At 46.0% G+C, this 18,288-nt stretch overlaps 1 protein-coding gene across 1 annotated transcript in view; it reads right to left on the minus strand.

The window, feature by feature from the left end:
• LOC142245189 (aldehyde oxidase-like) overlaps positions 1 to 18,288 on the minus strand; it is a 168,506-nt gene that overhangs the window by 59,186 nt on the left and 91,032 nt on the right. Inside the window, exons 10-16 of the mRNA XM_075317644.1 lie at positions 14,864 to 14,956; positions 14,633 to 14,784; positions 12,788 to 12,881; positions 8,800 to 8,909; positions 8,439 to 8,623; positions 7,659 to 7,821; positions 7,506 to 7,580 (exon numbers count right to left, since the gene is read on the minus strand). Of these exons, the coding sequence (XP_075173759.1) occupies positions 7,506 to 7,580; positions 7,659 to 7,821; positions 8,439 to 8,623; positions 8,800 to 8,909; positions 12,788 to 12,881; positions 14,633 to 14,784; positions 14,864 to 14,956 (872 nt within the window). The remainder of the gene's footprint in view (positions 1 to 7,505; positions 7,581 to 7,658; positions 7,822 to 8,438; positions 8,624 to 8,799; positions 8,910 to 12,787; positions 12,882 to 14,632; positions 14,785 to 14,863; positions 14,957 to 18,288) is intronic.

Genomic DNA, 18,288 nt, shown 5'->3' on the forward strand with positions numbered 1-18,288 from the left:
AGGGGGTTGAATACTACTTGTAGGCACTGTATAGGATTGCTCAATTTGCTGAGTGCTACTGTGTTCTCTTTAAAAAAGCCACTGACAGATATGTCTGGAAGCAGCTTATCTCACGGAGAACGAAGGATTCTACAATCCAAAATTGGAGATGCCCAATCCTTAACATTTAACTATCTGTTAGGGCATGGATACACATGAGTCTTTTGGCCAAACCAGTCGATATCAGTGTGTTCAGCCAATGTCAGTCCAATGTGGATGAGAGGACTTTGGTTTACACTATTCATTAGTTGGGTTATAACAGCAGAGCTTTAGCATTTTTTGAGCTGTGAATTTTTATGCCCTTAAACCAGATAGGTATACCCCACAAAATAGATAATAATTGACATTTACCACATGTCTACTTTACATCTGAATAATTTTTTTAAACAATTTTCTTTGGTTAGGAAGTTAGAAGGGTTAAAAATATATCAGCAATATTTTACATTTTTCCAACACAATTTATGAAACCATTTTTTTTTAAGGATCACATCACATTTGAAGTGATTTTGAAGGGCTTATTTCACAGAAAAAAACCAAAGGCAACACCATTTTAAAAATTTCCCACAAAAACTTTGCTTTGGCATCAAATTTTTAATTTTCAAACAGGTAACAGGAGAAAAGGAACTGTAAAATGTTTTGTGCAATTTCTACTGAGTACACCAATAACTCATATGTGGTAGAAATCTACTGTTTGAACGCATATATCAACAGAGAGACATACCATGCAAGAAAGACAGACAACACTTTACAGAAGACCTCCAGAACTCCAATGTGCGTTTCGCCTCATAGCTTTCTTTAGGATAGCTTTCTCTTTAAAAAGCTATAAGGTGAAACAGACGTCGGAGTTCTGGGGGTCTTCTGTGACATGTTGTCTCTTTTTCTTGCATAGTATGTGCCTCTATTGATATAGGTTACAAATTCCATTATGGGTTTTTTCTGCAATATATACTTTTTCAGTGATATACTGATTGACTTATAGACAACACCTTTCATACCATATAGCAATATATATTGACTAACTAATATCATAAGAATATACAACACCATTAATTGTATTATACCTCCATTTACATCTGATAGGTTATGAACTCTCTTCAGTGCATTGCTCTCCAATTATTTTTTTTGTCAATATCATAGTAAATTATTTTATTATTTGTCTCAATAGAATTTAATAACATTGAGTTGTGAAATTGAAAAAAATTGAATTTTTCTCACAAAAATGTTGCTTTAGCCCCAAATTTTTATTCTCACAAGGGTAACCAGAGAAAATGGACCATATAATGTGTTGTGCAATTTCTCCTGAGTACGCTGATACCTCATATGTGGTGGGAAACTACTGTTTGCGCACACAGCGGGACTCTTCATTGCATTTTTTGATGAGTTTTTGAATGCACTTTTGTCACAAAACTACAAGCAAATCCTGATGTCAGCAAAGTCAGTGAATCCTGAAGTGTAGTGCACACCTTGAGTATTTTCTCCTTGCAAATTTGGTGCAGAAATTAATCTGCAGCAAGTCAATTCTTTCAGTATTTTTTCACCCATTGAATTCAATTGAAAATATGCAAAAATGCAGCAAAATGCAGTAAAAACATGAGGTTTTGAGCTGCATTATTCCTGCCAAGAGATGCAGAAATGGTGCAGAAATTTCTGTGACCAAAAACTCAATGTGTACACATAGCCAGAGGTGTCAGGCAATCTTTTCCATTTGTTGCATTTGTTTAGCCACACGTAAAACTTTTTAAAGGGAACCTGTCAGGTGCAATATGTACCCAGAACCACAAGCAGTTCTGGGTGTATATTGCTAATCCCTGCCTAACTGTCCCTGTATACACTAGCATAGATAAAGAGATCTTCAGAAAAAGTATTTCTAAAGATCTTTTATCTTATGCTATTAAGCGAGGGCACTAGTCTCCTGGGCGTTAGTTCCCCTGGCTAGTCGGTTCTATTAGCATGTTAGTACGCCCCTGTGGCTGTGCTAACATGCTAATGAATGTGCAGCGTCACAGGATGATCTCACTCACCTCTCCGCCGTCATCACGTCCGATGGAGGAATGTGGCTCAGTCCGCATGACCCCGGAGTTTGGGTCATGTGCACTATGAAGCCAGGTGTACGCGTCCTGGCTTCAAACTGAAGTAGTGCGCATAAGCGAAACTCCGGGGTCACGTACACTAAACTGAATCCAGCGTCGGACGCAATGGCGGCGGAGAGGTGAGTGAGATCATCCTCTGACACTGCGTATTCTTTAGCATGTTAGCACGCCCACAGGGAGGTACTATCATGCTAATGGAGCCAACTGTCAAGGGGAACTAACACCCAGGGGACTCGTCCCCACACTCATTAGCATATGAAAAAAGATCTTTAGACATACTTTTTCTAAATATCTCTATCTGTGCTAGTGTATACAAGGATGGTTAGGCAGGGATTAGCAATATGCGCCCAAAACTGCTCATGGTTCTGTGTACATATTGGACCTGACAGGTTCCCTTTAAAGGGAAAAAGCAGTTGTGAATTTTCATCAAATTCATGAACCACATTTCCTATTTTGAAGAATTTGGCCCGAAAAACGTCAGCAAATACAAGACAAAAAAAAAGAAAGGTGACTTCAAGATATTACATACGATGATTTGGGCCCCTTTCATCTTTCTACTCTGTACTGGATTTCATAAAATAAACTGTTTATTGTTCTTTAATTACTTTGTGGTTTAGTTGTACCTATTTGTATATTAGAAGATTTATCAAACAGCACCAATCTATATATATAATTGCCTTATTCTGTCTGTCTGTCTGTCTTGCTCCAAAATTGTGTCCTTACGGTGCCACAAAGCTGATTGGCCGCTGGGCTCGCCATGGCCCCGCCCCCCCACACGGATTGGCCGCTCGCCCAGGCTGCGCCCCCACACGGATTGGCCGGCCGCTTGCCCAGGCTCCGCCCCCCCCTCCGCCCCCCTCTCGCCCCGGCACCCTGCAGGCATTGGCAACTCGGCCACGCCCCGCCCCCTCACGCAATGCACGCTAGCTCTGGCCCCGCCCCCCCCACGCATTCCCCGAACCGACACGTCACGGAGCCACGACTACCAGGTGAGTACTGTACCCCTGGGAGCCCACATCAGCGTACGCCGCCAAACCAGCCGACACATACCCTCGCATTGCTGGGGCTGGCCGGCGTATGCTGGTGTGGGCTCCTGTGCGAGCGGGGGACAAGATACGCTGGTAACCATGGTAGCATAGTTACCAGCGCATCAAGGTCCTGCAGCGGCGGAACATACACACACGCACGCACATAACAACAGACACACACACACACACACATCAGATCACACTCACTCTCACACACACCTCACACACACATCACATCGCATCCACACACTCACAACATCCTGGGATATCGCTTGCTTCTCGGCGGCGATACTGTGCTGTGAGCTTCCAGGACCTGCCGGAGGATCACATGGCCAGAAGCATGTGGTATCTCCGGATGTTGTGAGTATGAGCGCATATGTGCAATATCGTCAATGTGTGTGTGTGAGTGTATGCGATCGGGTGTGTGTGTGAGTGTATGCGATCGGGTGTGTGTGAGTGTATGCGATCGGGTGTGTGTGAGTGTATGCGATCGGGTGTGTGTGAGTGTATGCGATCGGGTGTGTGTGAGTGTATGCGATCGGGTGTGTGTGGGTGTGTGTGAGTGTATGCGATCGGATCTGTGAGTGTCGGCAGAGGAGCACGGCATGCTGGAGGAGGCTGGGAGGAGAGAGGCTGATCCTGGGGAAGGCTGGGATGGAGAGGCTGATGCTGGGGGAGGCTGAGGCTCGGGTAGGCTGGGAGGAGAGAGGCTGATGCTGGGGACCGAAAAGGCTGATGCTGGGAGGAGAGAGGCTGATGCTGGGGGAGGCTGAGGCTGGGGTAGGCTGGGAGGAGAGAGGCTGATGCTGGGAGGAGAGAGGCTGATGCTGGGGGAGGCTGAGGCTGGGGTAGGCTGGGACGAGAGAGGCTGATGCTGGGAAGAGAGAGGCTGATGCTGGGAGGAGAGAGGCTGATGCTGGGGGAGGCTGAGGCTGGGAGGAGAGAGGCTGATGCTGGGAGGAGAGAGGCTGATGCTGGGGGAGGCTGAGGCTGGGGTAGCTGGGAGGAGAGAGGCTGATGCTGGGAGGAGAGAGGCTGATTCTGGGAGGAGAGAGGCTGATGCTAGGGACAGAAAAGGCTGATGCTGGGAGGAGAGAGGCTGATGTTGGGGGAGGCTGAGGCTGGGGTAGGCTGGGAGGAGAGAGGCTGATGCTGGGAAGAGAGAGGCTGATGCTGGGAGGAGAGAGGCTGATGCTGGGAGGAGAGAGGCTGATTCTGGGAGGAGAGAGGCTGATGCTAGGGACAGAAAAGGCTAATGCTGGGAGGAGAGAGGCTGATGTTGGGGGAGGCTGAGGCTGGGGTAGGCTGGGAGGAGAGAGGCTGATGCTGGGAAGAGAGAGGCTGATGCTGGGAGGAGAGAGGCTGATGCTGGGAGGAGAGAGGCTGATGCTAGGGACAGAAAAGGCTGATGCTGGGAGGAGAGAGGCTGATGCTAGGGACAGAAAAGGCTGATGCTGGGAGGAGAGAGGCTGATGCTAGGGACAGAAAAGGCTGATGCTGGGAGGAGAGAGGCTGATGCTGGGGACAGAAAAGGCTGATGCTGGGAGGAGAGAGGCTGATGCTGGGATGAGAGAGGCTGATGCTGGGAGGAGAGAGGCTGATGCTGGGGGAGGCTGAGGCTGGGGTAGGCTGGGAGGAGAGAGGCTGTTGCTGGGAGGAGAGAGGCTGATGCTGGGAGGAGAGAGGCTGATGCTAGGGACAGAAAAGGCTGATGCTGGGAGGAGAGAGGCTGATGCTAGGGACAGAAAAGGCTGATGCTGGGAGGAGAGAGGCTGATGCTAGGGACAGAAAAGGCTGATGCTGGGAGGAGAGAGGCTGATGCTGGGAGGAGAGAGGCTGATGCTGGGGACAGAAAAGGCTGATGCTGGGAGGAGAGAGGCTGATGCTGGGATGAGAGAGGCTGATGCTGGGGACAGAGAGGCTGATGCTGGGGGAGAGAGGCTGATGCTGGGCACAGAGAGGCTGATGCTGGGAGGAGAGAGGCTGATGCTGCGGGTAGAGAGGCTGATGCTGGGAGGAGAGAGGCTGATGCTGCGGGTAGAGAGGCTGATGCTGGTGCAGCATGGGGGATGGAGCACGATGGGGGGTGCGCAGCATGGGGGATGGAGCACGTTTGGGAGTGCGCAGCATGGCGGATGGAGCACGTTTGGGAGTGCGCAGCATGGCGGATGGAGCACGTTTGGGAGTGCGCAGCATGGCGGATGGAGCACGTTTGGGAGTGCGCAGCATGGCGGATGGAGCACGTTTGGGAGTGCGCAGCATGGCGGATGGAGCACGTTTGGGAGTGCGCAGCATGGCAGATGGACCACGTTTGGGAGTGCGCAGCATGGCGGATGGAGCACGTTTGGGAGTGCGCAGCATGGCGGATGGAGCACGTTTGGGAGTGCGCAGCATGGCGGATGGAGCACGTTTGGGAGTGCGCAGCATGGCGGATGGAGCACGTTTGGGAGTGCGCAGCATGGGGTATGCAGCATGATGGGGAGTGCAGAGTATGGCGGATGGAGCACGTTTGGGAGTGCGCAGCATGGCGGATGGACCACGTTTGGAAGTGCGCAGCATGGCGGATGGAGCACGTTTGGGAGTGCGCAGCATGGCGGATGGCGCACGTTTGGGAGTGCGCAGCATGGGAGATGGAGCACGATGGGGGGTGCGCAGCATAGGGGATGGAGCACGATGGGGAGTGCGCTGCATGGGGGATGGAGCACGATGGGGAGTGCGGAGTATGGCGGATGGAGCACGTTTGGGAGTGCGCAGCATGGGGGGATGGAGCACGTTTGGGAGTGCGCAGCATGGCGGATGGAGCACGTTTGGGAGTGCACAGCATGGGAGATGGAGCACGATGGGGGGTGCGCAGCATAGGGGATGGAGCACGATGGGGAGTGCGCTGCATGGGGGATGGAGCACGATGGGAAGTGCACACCTTCCCCCAACACACACACACACACGCGTGCGCACTGCACAACACACCACACACACACACTGGGAACCACAAACAACTGCCCTACACAGACACCCACACACACAGACAACGCTGCACACACACAACACCCAACACACAAACACCGCGGCACACACAAATATACGCACATACCGCACAACACACACATTGCACAAAACATACCTCCCCCACACAAACCGCGCAACACACACACACACAACGCTACAGAGACACAGCGCTCCACAAACAACGCAACACACAAACAACACCGCTCTCACCCCCCGTCACACCCAGACAACACCCAGAACATGTAAAGCGCCCTACACAAACACTTGGTAACTACACACAGCAACATATATATATATAACAAAAATCATACATGAACTACACAATACGTAAATTCTAGAATACCCGATGCGTAGAATCGGGCCACCTTCTAGTCACTATAATAACTGGCGCATTTTAAAACTGTCTAGTCCAAGTTTTCAGAGTCTGAGAATTTAACAATATTGATTAATCTAAAGCCTGCTTTACACGGGACGACTGATCGTGCGATTTCACGATCGATCGTACCCGCCCCCGTCATTTGTGCGTCACGGGCAATTGACTGCCCGTGGCGCACAAACTCGTTAACCCCCTGTCACACGTACTTACCTCCCAGGCGACGTCGCTGAGGGCGGTGATCATCCACTTCCTGAAGTGGGAGGGATGTTCGACGTCACAGCGACGTCACGCGGCGGCCGGCCAATAGAAGCGGAGGGGCGGAGATGAGCGGGAAGTAAACATCCCGCCCACCTCCTTCCTTCCACATAGCTGGCGGGAGCCACGGGACACAGGTAAGCGATGTTCATCGTTCCCGTGGTGTCACACGGAGCGACGTGTGCTGCCACGGGAACGATGAACAACCAGCGCCATGTTTCATAAACGATTTTATGAAACCTAGCGACGAGTACACGACTCACGATTTGTGAGCAATACTGCGTCGCTAGGAGGTGTCACACAGGCCGACGTCGCAAGCGATGCCGGATGTGCGTCACAAAAACCGTGACCCCCGACGATCTATCGCACGATAGATCGTCTCGTGTAAAGCAGCATTGACTCTTATCAGACAAGGCACAAAAAGTGTCTAAAGCATATGAATCCTACTAAAATCCTACTAAAAATCCCATGATAGTTTTTTAAATGAGCCTTAACCATGTACTGTACATTGTGAAATCAGGGACTGTTTTGTGCCTCCTTGAATATAAGGAGATTAACCAAGAATTGAAAATGATATGTTTAAGCCATCTGCAATGAGAAAATACCTGCTATCGCCATACAGTAGATAATCGTCTTATACATTAATCCTGTGCTTCTTTACACTTTATTCAGATACCAAAATAATCCTCTTTATTTCTCACACATATTTACCTGGTAAGTCTGAATGTGTTCAGAAGGGGTGGAATCAAACTCTTTTAAAGCACTTCTGTCTGGATTATTAGGATCCTGTAAGAGATGATGATGAACTCAGTAAGATTCAGAGATTTGCCAGAAATGCTGATAGAGAAGTAAATGACAACATACCAACGGGCGCAGGGCCTGCAGCACCTCCAGGTACAGCTTGAAAAGGAAGCTGATAATCAATGTTCTCTTATATTCAACCATCCCACCAGGAGCCGACGGACTTAGGCGAATCTCGTCCAAGATCAGCTTACAGGCCTCTCCCAGCATATCCTCATCCCAGTGCCTAGAATATGGCATAATAATGAGTACAATATAAGAGGGTTTCCTTTATTTGCGATTGTATTGTTACCTTTTCATAATAGGTTGAAGTAGTGTCTTATTCTCAGATAGAAATGGCCCCCTTAAAGGGAATCTGTCACCAGGTTTTTTCAACCTCAGCATAATGTAGAGACAGAGAAACTGATTCCAGCGATGTGTCACTTACTGAGCTGTTTGCAGTCATTTTGATAAAATCAATGTTTTCTCTGCTGCAGATCTAGCATTTATGTGAATGTTGAGCTCTATAACACCACTGATTGGTTGCTTTCTACCTATATACAGTATACATAGAATTTTGACAGCAGTGGTGCGGGGTTATACAGAGCTCATGAATATGCTGGACTACCTGCAGCACGCTGAGTAGTCCTCTAATGATAATATACTGCTGATTAACAGTGATTTTCTAAAAAATACACTGAGCAGCCCAGTAAGTGACACATCACTGGAATCAGGAGCTCTGATTCTATGTTATGCTGCTCTCAGATTAGATAGCAAAAACCTAATGATAAATTCCCTTTAATATGTAACCAAATAATAAACAAGCAGTTATTTTACAACTGGGGCACTTTAACAAGAACTTACTTTCCAATGAGCCGTTGACTAGTCTCCTTTGAACACACAGTCGTTGCCCCCACTCCCCCATAGAACATAGAAATGGTTTTAATAACATCTGTGTTTTCTTCAAACTGAACCTTCATTCCAGCAACAACGATCGGCAGCGCATTTTCTCGCCGCTGGGCTTGTCGTATGGCCAGCACATGATCCCCCTGACATAACAAGGTAGCAGAGAAGTATTCATTTAGTAATGTTTATGGAAGGCACGGTATGCATGGATATGTATCGGTAATGGCTGGCAAAGTAGTAGGATTTATTGGGTTACTTCATTTTGAAAGAAAGTCACATATAAAGAAAAATCTCATAAAAAATATATATTTGAACATACTTTCCTAGAATAGGGTATGTGCACAGACAGCAAGATCTCGTCAGGTTTAGGGAAAGAGGATCCTGACGTCGCAAAAAAAGTCTCATCCAAAGGAACCTGTCTGGAGCCATCTGTTAGAAAAGACATGGTGTGTATAGTTATTTAGGATACAGAATGACATGAAAACAGTCTTTTACGTTTTTCAGTTAATATTGAGAAGCTGAATCTTGGGATAACCATTCTTTTTGTCCCCAGTTTTTCAGCCTAGAAAATATATTGTTAAATAAGTATTAAATGGTTGATTATTTCTTTTGATAAACACAGCATGGTTTAAAAGGGATTGTCCGAAACATAAAAATTGTACAGGAGGCAGTGTATGTGCCAAATAAAAGGATAAGTCACACTCATCTGCCAATTCCTCACAGTGTTTCACTTGTCCAAAAGTGAAGACATAGCAACCATGCCACATGACCACTGCAGTCAATCATTGGCTGCAGTGGTTTTCTACCAATGGTACTACCATCACAGCTAAGCCTAATGACTGCCTCACATAACCAACTTTATCACTGCTTGTCAAGTGAAAAACCATCAGGGACCATGGAGAGGCAGCACTGGTGCACACTACGTCTTTTTTAGGCTGATTCCTCTTGGAAAATAACAGAAAACTCAAAAAGATAATTCATATGAGCATCACAATGTAAAACTACCTTGCTGTGCATAGGGTTTATCTTTTTTAAGTTCTTTTACAAACTGCAGGTTTCCAAGCCACAAAGTGACCCGTCCATTCTTCTGGTGACTACCGCTTGGAAACCGCACATTATTAATAACTACAATTTAGAAAACACTCAGAGCGAAGTCACCGCCAAAGGTTTCAGAAAAGACATCAGACAACATACACTGCCAGTGTTTTTTTGAAGAGTCTTTTGCAGAAAAACTCAGCGTGTGTGCCATCATCTAAAAGACGCATCTATGAGAGCCTCATTCTGGTCTTGTTTTGACTCTCATAGACTTACATTGAGAAGTGACTTCTGGCTCTCCAAGTGAACACTGAATCGATCCGACAGGTCACATTCTGCAGAAGACCAGGGCCAGTGGTGGCCAGATGTGCTCAATTGCGGAGCAGAACAGGACAGCTCTATCATCTTTATAGTAGCCACAGCAGGGTACTGCAGATCCACCCCTGTGAATGTGAATAGAGGCTGATCTGCAGCACCCAGTCATGGACACTATACAGTTGATGAAACTGTACTGTTCTGCTCCACAACTGAGCACATCTGGCAGACACTGGCGCTGGGAACAATTGTGATCAACGGGGGTTGCACCTGAAGTGATTTGGTATTTATGACCCATCCTAAGGACAGGTCTTCAATATTAAAGTACCAAACAGCCCATTTAAATGCCCTGCCCTAGTAACAGGTCCACACACTGAGGTGGATACTTTGCAGGAAATAACACACATGCCACATGCACAGTATCCCCATTGAATAGGGATACTTCGCATTTAGATCCACAGTATATCAACCTGCATGTCTGAGAATACATCAAGTTAACAATTGTTCCATCTGTAAATAGGTATATTATAACTTTTGTACATTTGGTATGGAATAGAGGGGTCCCAAGCACATTCCTTGCCCAGGGACCCTCCATTGTCAGTGTCCGCCCCTGCACATATAATTAGGCAAAGGGCTACATGGTGACTATGGCTGTGCAACAGCAACTGGATGAGCTGTAGCTATGATTTGTCTGTCCAAACACATACTGCAGACAGGTCGCATATGAGCAGCAAGTCACACGGGACCAGAATCGGCCTGGCTACCGGAGGAACCGCCAGTAATACCAAGCCTGGCCACGGTTACCTGCACTGAGCTCTGGAGTGCAGCTTGGACTGAACTCGGGGTTTGTAGGACTGAACCGCAAGCGTCGAATGATTCCACGGCGATTGCGGTTCAGTTCAAGTCAGCTGCGGACAGGCCGCGTTGAACTCTGGAACTCAGGTGACAGCTTTGGAGTGCAGCCCGGCCTGTCCGCAGCTGCCATGAACTGAACCAGGGAATCAGTCGGTGCTTGCAGTTCACTCCTGCAAACCCCGAGTTCAGTCCAGGCTGCACTACAGAGCTCAGGTGAGAGCTCCAGAGTTCAGTGCAGGTAACCGCGGCCAGGCCTGGTATTACTGAAGGTTCTTCCGGTAGCCAGTCCGACACTGCACAGGACTCATACTGACGTTTATGAAGACAGTTCCCTGTGATCTTAGTGACGGCTTTTATTAACAACATAACTCTTTTGATAATCATTGGATGGGATGTCACATTTAGCCACCGCCATCTTCGTTAAAAATGACCAGATGCTTAAAGGGAATCTGTCAGCAGGTTTTTGCTACCTCATCTGAGAGCAGTATGATGTAGGGAAATAGGCCCTGAGTTCAACAATGTATCACTTAGATTACTGTGTGCAGCCGTTCTGACACAGTGAAAGATTTTAGATTTTGCATAAAGCAGTGCTGGGAGAGCTGCACCCGCCCACACCAGGCTTTCAGTGTACATTTCCATAGAGAGAAGCTGGTGATCACAGAAGGGGGCAGAGTTGGACTAGAGCTCACGAGTCACTGAGACCCACTAATGATAAAGATAAGAGACTAAACAAAAAAGACTGAGATACACACAGGGCTGAATTCTCTGCTTCAACTCTTGCAGCATGCTGTCTTCAGGTTGCAGAAACCTTCTGACAGAGTCCTTTAAAGTGGATTTGTCACACCTCTCAATATGTCTGTTTCAGTAAATACTGTTATTTTTCATGACAAAAACATTGAAAAAACAAATTAAAACTACAATGTGCAATTCCCTTATTATGTTGCCTGAAAATGACAAGTTCAACTAGCCCATAGCAGAGGAGTAGCTCTCCAAACTTCTGTGCAGTGACACACCCTATTGACAGGGGGAAATGAGAACGCCCAATTGTCATTTTTTCTTTTCCCGGAGTTAAAAAGAAGAACAGGACAAGCCATGGTTCCAAAAATTAAGTGCCTCCATATTGATATTTCATAAAGTACAAAAGCATTTACTAATATAGACAAGTCAGTAGAGCTGGGAGATTTTCCATATTGACAGCACACTACAAGAATCATTGTAAGGGCTCATGCGCACGTAACCGCATATTATTCTGCAACGATTTGACAGCACATGTGCGCTTCAAATCGCTGCAGAAAACCTGCATAATGAATGCAGTATTTTAGTTAAAAAAAGGCGATTTCATGCGCTATTGCTGCTGCCCCCACCATAAGCAGAGTGGGAGCTGCATCCAGAACGCACAAATAATTGACATGCTGCTTTTATGAACGCACGGATTTGGGTCAAAATTTTAGTATCCAAATCGCTGCGTTCAAAAAAGCAACGTGCGCACGGATTATGCACAATCTTCATAGATTGTGCAGGGGATGCAGGACACATGCATTTACGCTGCAGTGCAATACGCACCGTAAATGCATGTAAGTACGCAATGTGCGCATGAGCCCTAAAGGAGGAAGGGAGGGAAACATATCCAGCACCATGTCTTTAAAAAAACTTCAAATTTATTAATTCCAAGTAAAAAAAAGTTTTTCTTATATGGACTAAAACAACTCCATATGCCTTATAGCACCTTACATGTTTCAGAGAAGAACTCCTTAATCATAGGCCTATGATTATGGTATTTGCCTATGATTAAGGAGTTCTTCTCTGAAACACGTAAGGCACTGTAAGGCATATGGAGAGATTGTTTTAGTCCATATAAGAAAACATTTTTTTACTTGGAAATAATAAATTTGAAGTTTTTTTAAAGACATGGTGCTGGATATGTTTCCCTTCCCTCCTCCTTTCCAATGATTGTAACAGCTGTGGACGCCAACCATGGATACCATGCACCGACCCAGGTGGAATCTAGACACAGAGACTGGTGAGCAGGATATATTGTTTTTTTTGTTATAGTTACACTACAAGAATGACATTACAGCCCCCCGGACCTCAATGTGCCGTACCTTTTGATGCTAGGTTTAGTACGCAGCCTCCGGCAGCCAGAACTGGGTTCAGGTCAGATGTTGTCGCCCGGCTAATGATGTTTCCTCCCAAAGACTAGAAGAAATAGGAGAGATTTACAGCTTGATTCATTATTGTGTTTTTCAACAGTTTTTTTATGTGATTACCTTTTATTTGTTGACTTTTTGATTTGCGACAAATTCCTGGAATTATTTGCTCCTTGTCTTTTTCTGTTTAGTTAGCATTCTGATTTTTACACATTTGTGGCTTTTTCTGATGTTTTACACCAATTTATCAAATGTAACTTTTCAAAAAGGAACAAAATTTAGTGCAACTGTACTCCAGTCCCCTGCTGTGATTTTGTTTGCCCGTTATTATGACCCATTGTTTCCTCCATCTTACCATACCTGTGACTACTTGCACTAATGTGTTGCAAAACAACTCAATGGCAAAAATAAAAATTTTGATTTTGAGCAAAATTCATCAAAAAATGTGCACCATTTTGAAAAATTTCATGCAAAAACCGTCAATGAATGCCACAAGACAAAACAGAAAAGTGACTTTGTGCCGCCCCCAAGTCAGCAGCCAGGCTGCTCGGATCCAGATCCGCGGTGGCTCGAAGTGCGTCCAGACCCGGGGGTCGTGCGGCCACTCTAATTAAGGAGGTATTTACAGGGGATGGTGTATTTATAGTTCAAGACGCCACCCGTGGTGTGTGGTAAGGTGCAGTACCACCGCTGCAGCTGAGGAGTACCCGGTGGCGATGGAGTGGGCAGCCAGGTGTTTAACCCTTCCACGGGTGGGGGGGAATGCCCCGGGACTCTATGATAGTGACAGGGATGTGCCGTTGGGAAGGTAAGGGTCACTTGCGTACTCACTCAGTTCAATAATGCTGACACTGACAACTTAGTAAACCAAAGTTCTGGAGACCGCTGCCGCTGAGGGGGAGCACGTTTGGGTCCCGTTTCTGCTGGTGTTGCCTGATGATCTGTGACCTTTCCCTTGGCACCTTTTTCTCTTCTTAGTTGGCCCCTATAGCTTGAAACTAGTCGGGTTTCGCTCCCCAGTGTGGCTAACTGAGAGAGCTTGCTCTCAGGGTTCATGCTTGGGATTTCATAGACCGTTTTAGTGGAAAGTCCTATCCCCCTCGTTGCGCTAGTACCCTGATTTTGGAAGGGGTGGAGAGCGGATCTTGAAGGCTCCGTTCTCGTCGGGTGAATTGTCAGGTTGCCTGAATCTACTCCCTGACCTAGGGTCCACGTATCCTGTCATGTCCTGGTCCCAGCCTGGTGATTGTACAAGGCCGCCGGCTGTCCTCCACGACAATACCGTGCATCTTGTCACGATCCCCTGTGACCTGGGGTCCAGCTCCTACTAGGCCCAGACCACCGTCTGCTACCTAGTACTTCCAAGGAGCCCAGCTCCTGACCTCCTCTCTCCTTCACTTCCAACACTACTCTGGCCTACTCCTGACCTCCCCTTAACCAACTCCCCAAGTGGGCGACCCTATTCCACTCAGGCCGTCCACTGGTGTGTCTGGTGGGTGTGGTGCAGAGTGTTCCTAAGATTTTGATTAGCTGGTTTTGGCAACACCATTGGTTAGGGACCCGTAACCAAGGAGGAGGTGGATATTGCACAGAAGGGCAGATTGCACAATAACCTGTGACGACCTGATAGGCCAGGACATCACAACTTCAAAAATTAAGTAAATGATGAATCATGTCCTTACTTAATGTCCCTGCTGAGGTATATATATATGTATATATATATATATATATATATATATATATATATATATATATATATATATATATATATATATATATTGCTGATCATTGTCCACTTACCGCAGTGTTCCTAATCTGGGCACCTCCCAGAGTTTCAAGCTGCTGTAAAAGGGCTCGGAAAAGCTTGGTCTTCTCCTCTGGCAGGCGTGAAACGGCATTATGCAGTGTGTCTCCCAGAACTGTAAGACTACAGGCTGCTCCCAATGTTATTCCTATGAAAGAAAACACGATTAACAAACACACATGGAAAGAGCAATACTGCATCTAATATACTACAGAGCATGGCCTTACCTGTGTCACTCTCACTCACACGGTGGAGGTCCACAATTCTTGCAGGGAAGATAATTACTGGATGAAATACTCCCCTAAATTTCATTTCTGGTCCTAATTAAACATAAACATATGTAATAAAATGTATTCTCAGTCACACATGGCATATACACTACTATGTCACCTAAAGTGATTTTATTCTGACTGACGTAATATCAGCATACCCACGTAATATCAATTATTGCAATATCAGTGCATTATTTAAAGGGAATCTGTCAGCAGACTTTTACTATTTAATCTGAGAGCAGCATAATGTAGGGTAAAGAGCCTCACTGCAGAGATGTGTCACTTTCTCAGCAGCTTTCTGTAGTTTTAATACAATCAGTGTTTTATCAGCAAGAGATTATCACTGCAAGATAATCTGTTTAATTCAACCCCCATCACTGATTGGCAGCTTGTTGACAATATACAGAGTATACAGGCAGCTGCCAATCAGGGGGTGTGAGCAGGGTTATATGCTGCTCAGAATTCATAACACTGCTAAATTTACAGCAGAGAAAACAGGTATTTTATCAAACTGCACCAAGCAGTAAAGTAAGTGACACATTGCTGGAATCAGGCTCTCAGTGTCATGGTTGTGTCTCGCTCTGGGGGGCTTCTTGAGAGTCTTGGACCAGAAGGTCACAGCACATTATTGTGCACAGGTCTGAAGTTTATGTTTAAATGTATTTGTTTTCTTTTGGTGTTGTAGGGGTTAAGGACTTTTTCCTATCTGGCTATCCTTTGAAGTCTTAATCTCAGGTGCAGCTCTTTGTCCCCTCTCCCCTTCATTATAAATAGTCACGTGTCATCATAACATCTGATGCCACTTATAGAATCTTATCATTCTTATGCTGACCACTTTGGAAGGAGCCAGTCTCTGGAAGAAGCTGAAGTTTTGTGACAATTGCAGCTGTGGTGTTAGCTGCTTGGGAGTTGCTTGGAGTGTTTTCCTTTTTGTGTCTATTTCCCCCTATCTGTCTCCCTTCCTGTGTTGTATTATTGCAGGAGTGAGACTAGTGCCTTCTCTCTAGTCAGGCTGAGTTCAGGGCAAGTTTGACCGTGATCAACGAGGAGGAGAAGGACTTATATAGGGACATTAGTGAGTGCATGGATCAGCCTCAGGTGAGTGTAGGAGGTCACCCTGCTCCCCTCTCCCTAGTGCCAGGCCCATCATTGTATCGTGTTCCCAGCGTACCCGGTTTGTTGTGTCGCTCGCCAGGGGTACTCTTATTCCTGGCGAACCCGAGTAGTTACTGCGTGACACTCAGGCCCTACATCATGCTACATTCAGATTCCACAGCAAAAACCTGCTGACAGATTCTCTTTAGACCCGCAGCACACAGCCGTGCCTCCGGTACGTGTTTGGTACGGCTTGGCACGTACCGGAGACACGGAGCCACGTTGACCAATGTCACCCTATGGGTGATGGCACACACGCGTAAAATCACACGGAACGTGTGTCCGTGTGGTAAGTACGTGTGTGCGTTTTCTCGCACGGACGACATGTCCGTTTTTGGCCATCAACATGCAGGCATGGACCCGCTAAAGTCTATGGGTCCGTGCCTGCACGGATGGCACACGTAGCACGTCCGTGTTCAGCACGTATCGTCCGTGTGCGTTTTTAATCCAAACATCAGCAACACTTTTTTCCAATCTATCAGGTCAATTATCAAATTGTCAAATGTTTCAATTGGTGATGCACAAGGCCAAGGATGTTGTCAAAGGACGTTATGGTTATATGGCAGTATGCTTGAAATTTAGGTGGAAATTTGCGCATTTCTCCATAAAGAATATTAAAATGGCCATGCGTCTTCCTTAGCTTGACAAGGGGGTGGATCCACATCCTTTTTTCAACAGGTGGTTCATATTCAAGCATATGTCTCCAAACCCCAAATCTCCTAGATATCAACCATAGCAAATCCATGGTTGCTTCATTGGAGAGAGACATTTTGGAGTCAGTCTAATGAGTGGAAGAGCCTAAAAACAATGATTTGAAATGTTTTTAAACCTTATCCACCGATGAGGGACGGAAATTGACCAATTAACAACACCAGGATCTCATGATGAAGGATTAACCATGTTATTTGGGTAAGAATGCGGACCTCTAAAAACGGACGGCACACGGATTGCATACGTGCGTATTTTATGCCAATACGGACATTCCACGCGTACACACGGAGAGCATACGCCATCACACGGATGTCATACGTACGGGAGAAACGCCCCTAAAAAACGGAACACGGATCTGATAAACGGAACGTGAGACACGTACATTTTTTATGCGGAAGTGTGTTTTTGGCCTTAATAGGTACGTTTTCATGCTAAACCATTTGTATGGTCTTCATGTGAACAAGACCGTTTCTTCCTAAGTAAAGGGCTGTAGTGACTCTGGATGGTGCTGAACACTTACCTCAATCCAAGCACAACTAATTTTACAACCTATTTTTGTCATTATTTGACTACTTAAACTAGGACGCTAAATATCAAAGAACTTCAGCGACTTAGTACCACTGGGGTTTTCAGATTTCCTATTAATTCTTTGATTTTTGTGGAGGAAAAGTTGTTTCATCAGCAAAACCAGGCGGAATAAATCAAAAGAAAAAGAAGGCAAACAGAGCAAACTGTCAAGAATTGGAAGTAAATGAAAGGATTCACATAAATAAACAGTTTTGGACATTGGACATAAAACTAGTGAATATTAACATCCTGGACCACTAAAGGTCACATTGAGCCCAAAAATTCTGCACTGGTATAAGACATTAAGCCCATAGTAAATAGTATAAATGGCAGTACAATTACAGCGTCAGATTGAGGGAACCAAGTGGTTATCACCTACATTTCTTTTCAGGAGTAAATATGTTTTAGTTTTTAGATTTTCCTGGATAAATGATTTTCATATAAATACTCATCATATTCACTTTAATTTTCCTGCAGTAAGTTAAGTTGGACGTTCTAGTCCTTTACCAAAATGGACTGAATGACAATTATTCTCGGGCGAAGATCATAGACTAGATTATTAGATTACCTATATTTAACAATAAATAAGGGGCTACTAGAACACCATGATAAAGGTTGGGGATTATTAAATGTGAAATCAGGAAAATTATATCTTTACATTTTACAACTGTGGCGCCCCTGAGGCTCTGGTCGCCATAGGGTACTGCACCTCAATTAAGGTGCTGTATCTATCTCAGGTAAGGGGGGGGGTTAATCATCGGTTTTCCACATTCACACACTACATACAGCTTAGAAGCCTACACACAGGGGGGGGGGGGTTGGCTCAGGGTAGGCAGGAGGGTGGCCATCACGATTATGGGACTTCTCCAGTCACTGAAACCAGCTACCTGGGGGGTGGGTTCCACCTGGAGGTAGATATAGGCACAACACATTCACATCAGGAACAG

Source organism: Anomaloglossus baeobatrachus, chromosome 7, assembly GCF_048569485.1.
Source record: "Anomaloglossus baeobatrachus isolate aAnoBae1 chromosome 7, aAnoBae1.hap1, whole genome shotgun sequence".
Classification (NCBI taxonomy): Eukaryota; Metazoa; Chordata; class Amphibia; order Anura; family Aromobatidae; genus Anomaloglossus; species Anomaloglossus baeobatrachus.